This window comes from Pelmatolapia mariae, linkage group LG16_19 (genome assembly GCF_036321145.2).
Source record: "Pelmatolapia mariae isolate MD_Pm_ZW linkage group LG16_19, Pm_UMD_F_2, whole genome shotgun sequence".
NCBI classification, from domain to species: Eukaryota; Metazoa; Chordata; class Actinopteri; order Cichliformes; family Cichlidae; genus Pelmatolapia; species Pelmatolapia mariae.
In genome coordinates this window covers 27,134,754-27,147,475 of record NC_086241.1, presented here as the reverse complement: position 1 = coordinate 27,147,475, position 12,722 = coordinate 27,134,754, and the positions used below count along the sequence as shown (strand labels likewise).

The following is a 12,722-nucleotide window of genomic DNA, read 5'->3' as shown; positions in this document are numbered from 1 at the left end:
GCACAGCTAGTCCTTTGAAAAAACATAACAAAAGAAAAAAAGATGTGCATGGAGACTATGTTCTTGTGTCAAATTTGTTCTAAAGGTCAAGTGTGTGTGTTTTGTGTGTGTGGGATAAAGGATCCTTTATTTATTATCTGAAAGAGTACTGATAAAGCCTCACTGTGTTGCATCAAGGTGGTTTGGGACTGAGAAGCTCGCTCTGTGTGGGTGCAACTGAATTGCCCAGGAGCTTTAAGTCATGTTGACTGGGGTCAACAAATTGACCTGCAGTAATTTCAATGATTGCCAGGATCACATGATTAAGATAGCACTGAATATCCTCATTCATGCTGTTAGCTCTTCCTCATGCTGTAAGTAACCACCAGGGGTCAAAGAGCGCATAGCAGAGATATGCTTTGTCCTCTGTTCTCCTCATGTGCACCAGTGAACTGTGACTTTGTTCATTCAGCTCAGGAAATGCTCTCACTTTATTGAGTCTTTTTTTTTTCCTCTAGCAATGGCAACCAATCAGTTAAAGTGACTCTTTAAAGTGAAAAATGGCACTGTTGCTAATGCCAAAGTGAACCATGTTTTCTCTTTTTCTTCCCAGATGTGTCGTCCTTCCAGATGAACGACTCGTCTTACGACAGTCTGGAGAACGAGCTGAACGATGATCCCGAGTCTCCCTTCCAGGAACAGCTTCCGCTTCGCGACAAAGACAAGCCGGACAGCTGCAGCCGTGACTCTGTCATCACGCTCAGTGATGGCGACCCCGAACCTGACCCCGATTCTAACCTTTTGCTGCAGCTCCCGCCACTGGCCAGACCCAGTAGGTTCAGTCCCGTGGTTCGACAGCCTCGCGTACGCCACGCCAACGGCTCGTCACAGGGTCCTAGGAGACTGAGGAGGAGCTCAGAACCGGCCTTAGCCCTGGCTAGCATGCCGACTTCAAGCATGGTGTTGGCTCATGCTGATAACCTCCACCCGTCAGTGAGGAAGGCGAGCTATGATGCTGCCATGGAGGGGGAGGCGGATGTGGATGAGGTTTTTCTTGAACAGGGGCTGAACGGGCTGCAGCTGAAAGAGGAGGGAGAGGATGGCTGTGAGAAGAGAGGAGTCAAAATCCAGAACAGCGGGCGGAGGAAGACGAAGCATGCCCCTCCACCGCCACTGCGACTGGATGCCAGTTGTTCCAGTCTGTCTTCACCGGCAACCTCACCAACCGGCTCCTCCCTCAGCTCCTTAGACTCTGCCTTCTCACAGTACTCCACTGATTACGCCACAAATGTGCCACTTCCGTTAAGTGAACCCCTTCCTCTCTCCCCCCTTTTTCCTGGACGCCCACAGCAGTCCTCAAGGAGCTCTCCCCCTCAGAGAGAAGCGCTGGCTCATTGGCCACAAGCCATCCAACCCCCTCGAACCTGCCAAAGTGCTTCTCACTCTCATGGCCTCCACCCTAACACATGGCTTAAAAAGGACCGGTGCCTGACGCTAAGGCAGTCCGATGGTGGACACACTGAGGAGGACCTGCCCGTGGTTAACGGGAAATCCTTCTCAACCACTAACTGCTTCTCTGTCAGTGCCCAGGAGGCCATGGTGACAAATCAAAACTGCAGACATAGATCAAGCAGCCCTCCGTCTTACCAGCAGGCTCTGCTGCAGCTGCAGCGCAGCAACTCTCCTTTTTACAGCGCGACAGAGAAGCCTCTGACAGTCAAAGATCTGAGACAGCTCCATGACCAGACCTCACCTAACAAACTCAAACCAAACCAAGGAGCTGAGATCACACAGAGGCTGGCTGCAGGTGGCTGCGTGCAGCCCCCAAAAGGTGTTTTCTTTGGACAGAGTGCCACCACTCTGGTGCTCCAAAGACAAAAGTCCCACTCTCTAACTCCTGCTATGGACATCCACAGAGGGAGGAAGACCCTTCCTCGCCGAGCATCTGAGCCTGCTAAGGTCAATGTGAACTCTAACCGCGGCCCCAGCCTTACCTTAGACAGACTTCCTGCTTCTAAAGCCCGGCCCCAAGACGGCAGAGCATCAGATAACCACGCCAAGCCGCGCCTCTGCTTGTCGCCCTCTGCCACCAGGGCTGTAAGGGACTACTTTTCCTCACAAGGTCAAGAGGATGTGGACGCCTGCCTGCAGAGGAGTCATGAGGTCGCACTAGCAATTGTGCAGGGTAAGAAGGAGTGGCAGAACAGGCGGTGCAGCGACCCGCGGCTGGAGGACTTTGAGCAACTTTTTTTTGCAGAAGAATCGTATGTGTAAAAAGGAACTTTGTATAGACAAACTGTACAGGGGAGACTGACTTTCATGTGATATTGTAACTTGTACACAACTGTCTTTTTATTGTAATTTTTTTTCCATATACACCTTTAACCTGTTGCTGACTACTGTAATGGTACATCAGCGGTTTAAGATTTTTATGAGGTACAGATGCAGCTTCAGTGGTCCACATCTTAGTGGGTTTAACCAGCAAACAGAAAACTACAGAGTTTGGAGTTTATAATTAGAATTCAACAATTCAAAGTATCAACATTTAGCTGACAGTGGCATTGCCTCGTAGCACTGCAGCTTGGGTCCTCAAACTGTTGAACAGTCCACAAAGCTATAGACGAACTGGGTCAGTGTAGTGGCTCGAACACCAAAAATCTGGTTTCTGTGGACAAAATGTTTCTCTCACCGCGTCCTTGTGCACCTTCCAGATGTATTGTTGTTTCTTTTTCAGCACGTGATGAAAGTCTGGAGAGCTTGTCAGCAGTAAGAAAAAGAAACGACAAAGAAATCCTTTTTTTTTCGTGTTCGGGAAGCTTGCAAAATGTTTAGAAAGCAAGCAGAAAATCCATTACAGCTGATGGGAAACGAAGGCCGTGACACATTTTCACAGTCGCATTTTTAAACAGTAACATTAAACACTTGAGCAACATTCGTACCGCTCGTGACCGATCGCAACCATGAAGTGAACTAATTCTTTTCCAGTGACTGAAGTGTTTGTCTGAGTCAGTGAGGCGGTGGGGGCAGTTTTTGTGTTCGTATAAGCATCTTGCAGACACACAGCACAGCGTCGTCCTCAGTTAGTCTGGTTAATATCTCTGACCTGGAAGGAGAAAATATCTGCCTGTAAGTGTGTGTGTGTGTGTGTGTGTGTGTGTGTAAGAGAAAGCATTGCTGATTGTCAGCGTGTCCTGAGCCAAAAGAAAATCAGTGCCGCTGAAAGAGAAATCTCTTTTAGTTTTGCTTTCAAAGCACTTAATTATCCTCATCAGGAAGCCCTTTGGGTATCGCAAGGAGACACCTTGTTGAGCAAGTGCATGTTGAGTTGGATGTACCAGTTTGTGTGTTTTGTCCATACATGTATGATCTTTTTGTTCCAGCGCTGCAGTGTTGACTCCATAGTGACACTTAACAGTAAATGGCCTTATTCCACTGTCTATTACCGCGATGAAAAGTATGTAAATACATACCCACAGATAATGTTAGCTATTGTTAGTTTGCACCAGTAATAAACAGTGTTATCTCTTACATAGCTTCTTCACAGGACCACACACACAGAAGTAAGGCCATTGTCATGTGCTGCCATTTTAAATGATCTCATAGAGTACTTTGTCCTGTATTATTATTAATATTATTATCTCCTTTACAGAACTGTGTTCAGCCTGTATAGTTCTCCATATTTATGATACAGATATATATATATGTATAAATCTCTATATAAATATATTATCTTGTTGTTTCGTATGTGGTGTGTGGTGTGAGGAAATCAAATGTGTATTTTTGTACATGCCAATTCTGCTGCTGCTGTCTTTATAGAAAGAGTATTTGCTACCAAATGCACCCTTTGTATATTGTGTACATCTGAATTCCAGCAGGAATTCACAAGAACCAAAATATAATTGATTTCAATAAATGTTGCTCTTGTGAAACTACTTTGCCAGTCAAATGTGAAATTTGTTCACAGGGGTGGTTTTGCATGACAGTTTTGTGGCTCCTGGAAAATATCACCAGGGTGGGATACAGGATTGGGATCATCATTTGCATTTATTGCAAACAAATGAACAGCGTGTGGACACACTCCACCCTTTGATGGCTCTGCTCGGAAACCGAGGCCAGTTTGCTGTAAGGTACACCTTGCTGTAATGGGTTGGATCCACTTTTGCCTTCAGAACGTCCTTAATTCTTTGTGTAGCTTTAACAAGCTTCTTGGAAACATCCCCCAGAGATTTTGGTACATCACACAATTACTGAAGATTTGTCTGCTGCACTGCCGTGATGCAGATCTCCTGATCTGGTGACAGTGGAGGCATTTAAGTGCAGTGAACTCCAAGTAAACTAGTTTGTGATGATCTGAGCCTGAACCAATCACCAGCCTGAAAGGTTGATACAAGGCAGGATGGATCCATGCTTTCATGCTGTTCCTGCCAAATTCTGACACTATCATCCTTATGTTGCAACAGAAATCAAGACTCATCAGACCAGGCAACATTTTTTTTCCAATCTTCTGTTGTTGCTGCACACATCTCTCGGCTGACTGTAGATCAAGAGGTACAGCAGATCGGTTGGAAGGTTAACGGTTTGATCCCTGGCTGCGGCACACTGCATGCAAGACTTCTTGTGCAAAATACTGAACCCCAAGTTGCACTCTGATGCATCAAGTGTTAGAGAGAAAGCTCTTAGAAAAAGCATTGAAAAACGTGCTAGCAGGGATCTATGTGAATGGGTGAATCAGTCCATTTACCAGGCCCACATGTTGCTGCTATGTGATTGGCTCATTAGGTAATTTATTAGGTACACAGTTGAAGAGGTGTGCCTAATAAAGTGGCAAGTGAGTGTAAGCAATCCAGAACTACACCAGAATTTAAAATGTCTTCAAATTTCCTGAAATCCAGCTTGGTAGTTATTACTAATCTTACTAAAACAGGCGAACATAAAAAAAAGTGTAATGGTGCTTAAATATAAATATCCAAATATAAACTGTAGACTGTATGTAAATGATGTAAAACTCAAAAAAACTCAAATCTGATTAATAAATCCCAAAATATGACAAAAGTGATGTTTAAAAATACAGGTCTATAGAGAGCTCATTACAGCTGCATTCAAAGCTAAAAAAATAACACTTCTATCCATATTTTAATAAGTCAGCTTGTAAAGGAGGTCAGCTAATCAGAGCGCTACTCAAAAGTACAGCTTAACAAAGCAAGAACATAAGAAAACAATCTAGCCTAATGAGTACGGTTGAATAGTCCAAAAAATGTACCTCATATCATGTTTAGCATTTAGTTTAAAAAGGTACAATTCCCTAAAGCCAACACTTATTCCAGCTGACCCAGAGTCTAAACTGATTCATGATTCTTCATGCATGACAACACCTTGACAAGAAACGGATCATATTAAGGCAGTGTAATGTTCACACGCTGTTTTCAAAAATCAAACATATCAGTATGCTGTGGCACGAAGTGGAAAGCACATGTTTGATTAACATTTCCACAATCTCCACCACTTTATCAGTTTTGGTGACAAAAGTTTTGCTGGGGCATATTTACTGATCTTCAGAAGGTGAATCACTATGAATTATGGGATGGCAGTATCTTCGTGTCCTTGATAAAGTATGGTGCAATGTATCCCGTGCTAAAGACGGTTTAACAAGTCAGTGAAAAAATAGTGTAAACCAAATGCACTCCTCATCATTTAGAATAAAGTGTTGTGTGACGAAATGTGTTGAAACAAATTACCAAACAAGCTGCGTGTGTGCTGTGAAACTCTCATGACTGCAGCAAAAAGGAAATTAAATCTGGCAACGGTGCGGGAGAAGGAGAAACTTTAGACCTGCACGTCTGATTAATGTGAGCGCGGAGAGTGGATGAATATCACCAAACTTGTTTCGAGTGTGTGGTTGTGGATACGGCCATCACAGCAACCGTGACGTCACCTACTGGTTAGTGAAGTCCCTTTGTGAAGGCTGGAGCTGAGCGACTTTGCGAGGGGTGAATCTCACTGAGGAATTAAAGAGCGCTGCACGCTCAAGGTCGACGTCTTTTGACTTGCTGGGAGTTTTCATAAGAGTTCAAACTCATTATGAGCATCTTAAAACCAAAGATAAAGGGAACAAGTGGCCATGTTTCCATTCCTTAATTGGGTTTTCTCTTACATGTTTTCCAAGTTTTGATCTTTTCCTTTATCACTCCATGAGTTTTTCTTCTCTTCGGACTGAATCTGTTTGATAACTTGAAATGAAGTTATTTTGTGAACAATCCCAAGCTACATCATTATATAATCAAGGCTCACAAATCATGGTGGGATTCTTACACAAATCCCCAGTCTGATTCCTACACAGCGGCAGAGGAAGAATTAAGTGGGGCTTTGTGATGGTTTCTCTAACCCTTGTTTATGAGTTTTTGTGAAAACCCTCAACACCGGCAGCCACGGTTGACTCATATATTTACAAGAAAACTTTGTAAGACGTCAACACCAACAGAAATATAGACAGAATCATCAAAACCTTTCACATCTGTACACTTATGGGCCACATGTTTTCCACTAATGCATGATGTGGAGATATACAGGCACGAGCTGATGTGGCTTCACTGGCCTGATGTTGCTAGGGAGACAGGTTGCACAGCAGGTTGGGAGAATTAGTCAAAACACAGCTTTGTTGGACAAACAGAGAGGTTCAGCTCAGTGTTAGAGGAACTACAGGCAAAAACGGGTTTTCTTACTATGAGTTCTTAAAGAACTCATGAGAGGCTGATCTCTCTCAGCCATATTTGACAACCAGCAGGCACCCTAACACCTGCTGGCCCCCTGATTTTTCCATACTTCTGTCATGGGGGTAACAGAGCCAAATAGAGGAACATGTTCAGAGCAGCAAAATCTTCTAAAGATATAATAAATCAACTTGTTTGATGCTGTGCAAAAGTCTTGAGCGACCCCTCACTGTCTTTATATGTCAGTAGAAAAATGAGAAATGGGTGCATTTATTGAAATATGTGCAAACACACATTGAAAGGACATTTAGAGCTTTTTTGGGGATGTTGGCTGCCTTTTGTTCTGTTTGATCAAGACGATCCCACACTGCTTCAGTAATGTTGAGGTCCAGGCTCTGTGGAAGTCATTGTGTGTTTTTCTATCCAGGTATGCTTTTGCTGCACTGGCGTTGTGTCTGGGATCATTGTCGCGCTGAAAATGAAGCCGTTACCAACCAGATGCTTCCAGCTTTTATTGCACGGATCAAAATCTGACTGCAATTTTCTGTGTTTATAATTCAAACTGATCGAGTAGTATTTGAAATTGCTTTTGTCCTTTTTTTTCCTGCTGCTGCTTCGTATTTTTATGCAATGCTGTTGTTCTCTATAATGGATCAGTCTACAAACTTTTAAGGGCAAGAATGCAGGTTTTCTTGAGGTTCATACTCTATTTTAGGTCTCTTGCTGGTTTTACAGGTGCAGTTCGCGCTCTCAGACCTTAAGTTGCTCCCGTAGCAACAGAAAGATTTGCTTTTATTTTCAGAAGGATGATAAAGGTTGTTTAACAGCCGCTTGGCTTCTCCATGAGATTCCTCAGCCAACGCCGAACTCGATGCACAGTGAGGTCACGCTTGATCCCAGTCATGAATTTCAGACAAATCAGCAATCAGTATGCTTTCCCTCCCTTTGCTATACTGTTGACCCACTCTGAAAAGCATGCAACTCCCTGGGCAGTATCCCTGGCGTTATTCCCACATATTGTTTTTCTGACACACATTCTCCAGTTTTGGTGAAGCAGTAACGCTGCAGTGAAAAGCAGGCGTGAGTGAACTCCCATTCGCTAAGACCCGTTGGACCCTGAATGTGATGTTGATTAATTTTCTAAAGGCAAAATACAGGATCACAACACAACTGCACTAACACAGCAATACATCTGTAGAAACCTTCCCAATGTTTTATAGAAGCTGCTGTAAAGAACCAAGCATGTTATGGCATTGTTTCTCCCTAGCTGAAAATCATAAAATAAGATTGTGTGATGGTTTATGGGGCTAGGTAGATGTACACAAGCACAGGAAAACATTTTTGTTTGACATTTGTACATATAAATACAGCAAATTATAGGAGTAGCTTAGAAGAATGTAAGACCTCCGACAAAGCTTAGTTACATAATAGGAGAGAAGATTTATGGGGTCGGATACGGAGGGTTGAAAAAATGTGGTCAAGAGAGCCTGGTAAAGACACCTGGTAAGAAGTCAGTGAGGGAAAAGACTGGATATGTGAAGGCATTTGAGCATATTAATGTGTATTTCCACTGAAATACTGTATGCAAAGCTATTTCTCAAACAACAGCTTAATATTTCATGCGGTCAGTGTTAATGACATTAGCCATTTTCAGCATGTTGCTGTGTGCTCAGCTAGCTAATGAGCTTGATTGTGTCAGATTTGACTCAAACTGTCTATAAAAAATATACTTAGTCCCCAAAAAGTGTAAAGCAAGAGGGAAGATTCAAGGGTTAACTATGATAGGGTTAAAGTTGGAGTTTTCAGTGGCAAGAAGGTGGCTTTCCTTTTACCAGTGACAAGAAGCGTGATGCAAAGGTGACAAGTGTTGGTGTGATTATTTGGGAATAGAAGAAATATAAAATCATGTTGGTCTGGAGCTCCAGGCAAAATGTTGCCTCGTGGGGTAAGGACTCGGAGGGCCATGAGAAAGGTGGTGGATTGCTCCAAAACTACACAGATAGAGCTTGTTTGTGATTTGAAGGCACTTAGGACCACAGTCACCAAGAACACCATTGGTAACTCACTATTCTATAATGGACTGAAATGTTGCAGTGCCCACAAGGTCCCAGTGCTCAAGAAGGCACATGTACAAGCCTGTCTTAAGTTTACCATCTAACTGGGAGAAAGGGCTTGACCTTCCATTGTTGGAGGAAAAGAAATGCTGAGTATGACCCAAGGAACACCATCCCCACAGTCAAGCACACAGGTGGAAACATTAAACTTTGGGCTGTTTATCTGCTAAGGGTAGGCACTTGTTATTAATCTCTGGCTCTCTTCCACAGCATGTCGTTTTATCCTGTTTTCCTTCTCTCACCCCAACTGGTCGCAGCAGAAGGCCACCCCTCCCTGAGCCTGGTTCTGCTGGAGGTTTCTTCCTGTTAAAAGGAAGTTTTTCCTTCCCACTGTCGCCAAAGTGCTTGCTCATAGGGGGTCATATGATTGTTGGGTTTTTTCTCTGTATTGTAGGGTCAACCTTAAGATATAAAGCGCCTTGAGGCGACTGTTGTTGTGATTTGGTGCTATATAAATAAAATTGAATTGAATTGAATAAGGGTACAGGACGACTTCACTGCATTGAGGGTCAAATAAATACCGTCAAGACTACAGCGGAGTGTCTAAAGAAGAATCACATTAAGGTCATGGAGTGGTCTAGTCAGTCTCCAGACCTCAGTCCTATAAATCTTTGGAAGGAGCTGAAGCTTCGAGTTACCAAGTGGCACCCAAGAAACCTAAAAGATTTAAATAGTTTCAGTAACGAGGAGTGGGTCAAAATCCTTCCTGAGATGTGTGCAAACCTGGTTGCAACAAATGTCTTACTGCTGTGCTTGCCAACAAAGGTTTCTCAACCAAGTACTAAGTCGTGTTTTGCTTGGAGATCAAATACTCTGTCTCCCAAAACAATGAAAGTACCTTAAGAATAAGACTGTTCATTAAAACTTCAGCAGGGGATCAAAAAATTGCTTCTTCCATTCTAAATGGGATGCATTGCAAAAGGCAAATTATCCTACTGCTTATTAAAAGTGTGATCTGAGTAAACAATTTTGTGATGTGTTTATGCGCTCAATCCCTAGTTTCATACAGTTTGATACAGTTCGTAAGTAATGGTCCTATCCAGAGTAATAATAAAATAAATCATGGGTATTATGTTGGATTTGGGGGTTTTATTTGCAATCCGGTCTTTAAGTCTGATGTCGTTAGCAATGTCTGGGCCCAAACTCTGCTGCAGGTCCCTAAGTCACACGATCACTGCGGGATCACTGAGAGTTGAAAAACTGTCTAAATTCTTTTATCTGTAATAAAATGATCAGTGTAGCTGCTTTACCAGGTGTAACAATTAAGTTAAACATCCAGGCATCCATGAAAATGGAATTTATTAAATTTAACGGAGTTAGAAGTTAGCAGGAAGTTAGCTTGCTAGTTTCCATCTAAATATAATATACCATGTTCTGACTGAGGGATTTCTGAAACAAATTCAAACGTACAGCTCTGCTATCACTTCCAACATAAATGAAGGCAAAGTAAACAGCAGTGACGTTTGTAGGGTTACTGAAGTTTGGCTAGCTGGTATATAACGATGTGCTATGTGATCGCTAGCGACACAGCTATGTTAGCATAATATAAACAGTGAAGCTGGAGGATGAACGCTAACTTTTTCCACTTGATAAAAGTTAACGTGAGGGCTCCCGATGGTCAGGGACAAATGCAGTCGCATGGCAGGATGGCAGGCTGTAAACGGACCAAACTTCGGCCAGGAGAACAACTGAGATAATCCATCAACAATACGAGGTTAGTCATTAATATACTGCTGCATGGGCTGGGCTGTAGTTACATCCTAAGGTTTTAAAAACTGAGCTTTAAAATGATTAGCGGTAATAAAAACCGAGAGAGGCCGACAATGATCACTGACTGTTTTTAGGGCCTTTTTGAGATTAAATAGAACAAGGTACAAAGCATTAAAACATGTTAAAAACACAAGCCTTATTAAATGCAGGGTAGTTTGGGCCCAGAAGCAGGATTCATTACGTCATCACTTAAAGACCGGATTGATAATTTGCTACTGTATGCTGAGTCAGCACTACCTTGCATGTCACTTCCATTTAAAACAAACAAACCAACCAACCAACAACCAAACAAACAAAAAGCAAAATTATGACCTTTAATTCAGAAGTCCTAAATAAAATGGTTGAAGTCCCCCCTTGGCTGTGTGTGTTTTATATACACCCGTAGTCAAGCCCAAATGTGAAATAAAGAGCTAAAACATCTGTGATATTTGATTCTTGACATGCCACCCCCTCATTGTTGTGAGGCACCTCGGATGAAAGGCTCCATCATTAAATGGCTAAAAATGACCCTGCATCATTTCCCCTTTCATCTACAAAGAGTTACGTCTCTATTGCTGTCCTGTCTACAGCTCCCTTTAAACAAGTCATCCTCATCCTCCCCGTCTCTTCTATTATTCTCAAGAAAGCACGCATGTCCACTTATTGATAACTAACACTTTATTCATATCCACAAACAACAAATAGTAAATCTGTTATTTGTCTGTGATATGCAGAAACCTCAGTACAACTCCTGTGCTGTTTTCCACATGCTGGGGTATGCATTTGTGTATTCCTGTACCCTTTATGTGGGTGCCAGTGGAGGTGGGTGGGAAGGCACATGAGTCTGACCTTTGCTGGCATTAAAAGAAACAGATTAAGCCCAACTTTCATCTGCCTCTTTGTTATCCACACCAACGCTCCCATCCGTGTTCCCCCATGAAATCAATAAAAAATGCTTTGAAGGCCTTTTTTTAAACTGCTGTTGGAGGGGAAACCCCAGAATATTCTTTGGGAACCGCTCTGTAAGGTGATCTTACTGTACATCATACAAGTAGCCTACCACAGAAATGCCAAAGTTCTTTCTTCACATATAGTTAGCTGTAGTTGTAGTCCATATGGAGTACAGAGTGTGACCCTAATCTATAACATATAGCAGTTATCTAAGTGCTTAGATATCCAAGTCCCCTCTCTCTATAGATAACTGATAACTGATATTTATCAGGAGAGAGGGGGAAAGCTTGAGAATAGCCCTCTTTCTACATGCAGCTTTTAAAATGAGCAAAGTTATTTAAAAAATACTACAGTATACACTGTAACCTATAGCCTTCATGTGGTGTGCCTGGGGGATTCCTAAGTGAGTTTTTGAGAGAGCACCCAGAGCCTTAGCACACATTAAAAACTCAGTATTCAGATAAACTACTTGGTCAGTCCCAAATTCCGGTATTTTGCCGTCTGGATAACTTTGCTCCCAGCAGAACATAGTGGTCAAACCTGTAAGTCAGCCTGGCACCAGTTACATCAACACGTAGGGTTAGCCTAAGAAAAATAGTGGTCTGGTGGTTTGCATGAACAGGGTGGCCTGGTATGGACTCAAAATTCCCAGCCTTAATTATTGTTTTTGTCTGCCCCTGTGTGGAAACCTGAAGCTTTCATTGTACATGCGCTGAAGCAGGGTATGGTTAGTGAAGGGAAACTTTTGAAATTAAAAATTTCCATGACATTATTATTTATTTATTCAATTTTTTTGCATCTTCAAGCACACCTTAAGGAGAAATCATTTATTTAGTTTTTCAACCTCAGTCAAATCAAATGTGAAATAAAGCAATCGTTAAAAATAAAACAACATTATAAAGCCAGAAAACCACATTTAAAGTTAAGTCACTGTCATTGTCAGCGGCTATTATGACTTAACTATTTCAGAACACCAGCACAGCTAATGGGAAGCCTAACAACCAAAGGTGGCATCACAAAACTTTTCCAGAGGACAGCTGATTCTCCTTTTAGTAATAAGCTCGCCAGCTTTGTTTTGCAGTTTCTATTTTTAACTTTTAACTGATCCTTCAAATACACTCTTTGTTTTGGCTGGCAGCGAACACTGAAACACGAAACATGAGAGGGGGAGAAAAAGGGCAGGTGAGGTGGGGGTGCTGCGATGACCTATGAGTAAAACTGA

General features: G+C 42.5%; 1 protein-coding gene across 1 annotated transcript in view; it reads left to right on the top strand.

Annotated features, from left to right (window-relative positions):
- LOC134645546 (rho GTPase-activating protein 20-like) overlaps window positions 1-3,894 on the top strand; it is a 31,166-nt gene extending 27,272 nt beyond the window's left edge. The window contains exon 15 of the mRNA XM_063499025.1: window positions 593-3,894. Coding sequence (XP_063355095.1) covers window positions 593-2,253 — 1,661 coding nt within the window. The 3' untranslated portion in view covers window positions 2,254-3,894. The remainder of the gene's footprint in view (window positions 1-592) is intronic.
- Window positions 3,895-12,722: the final 8,828 nt, after the last annotated feature.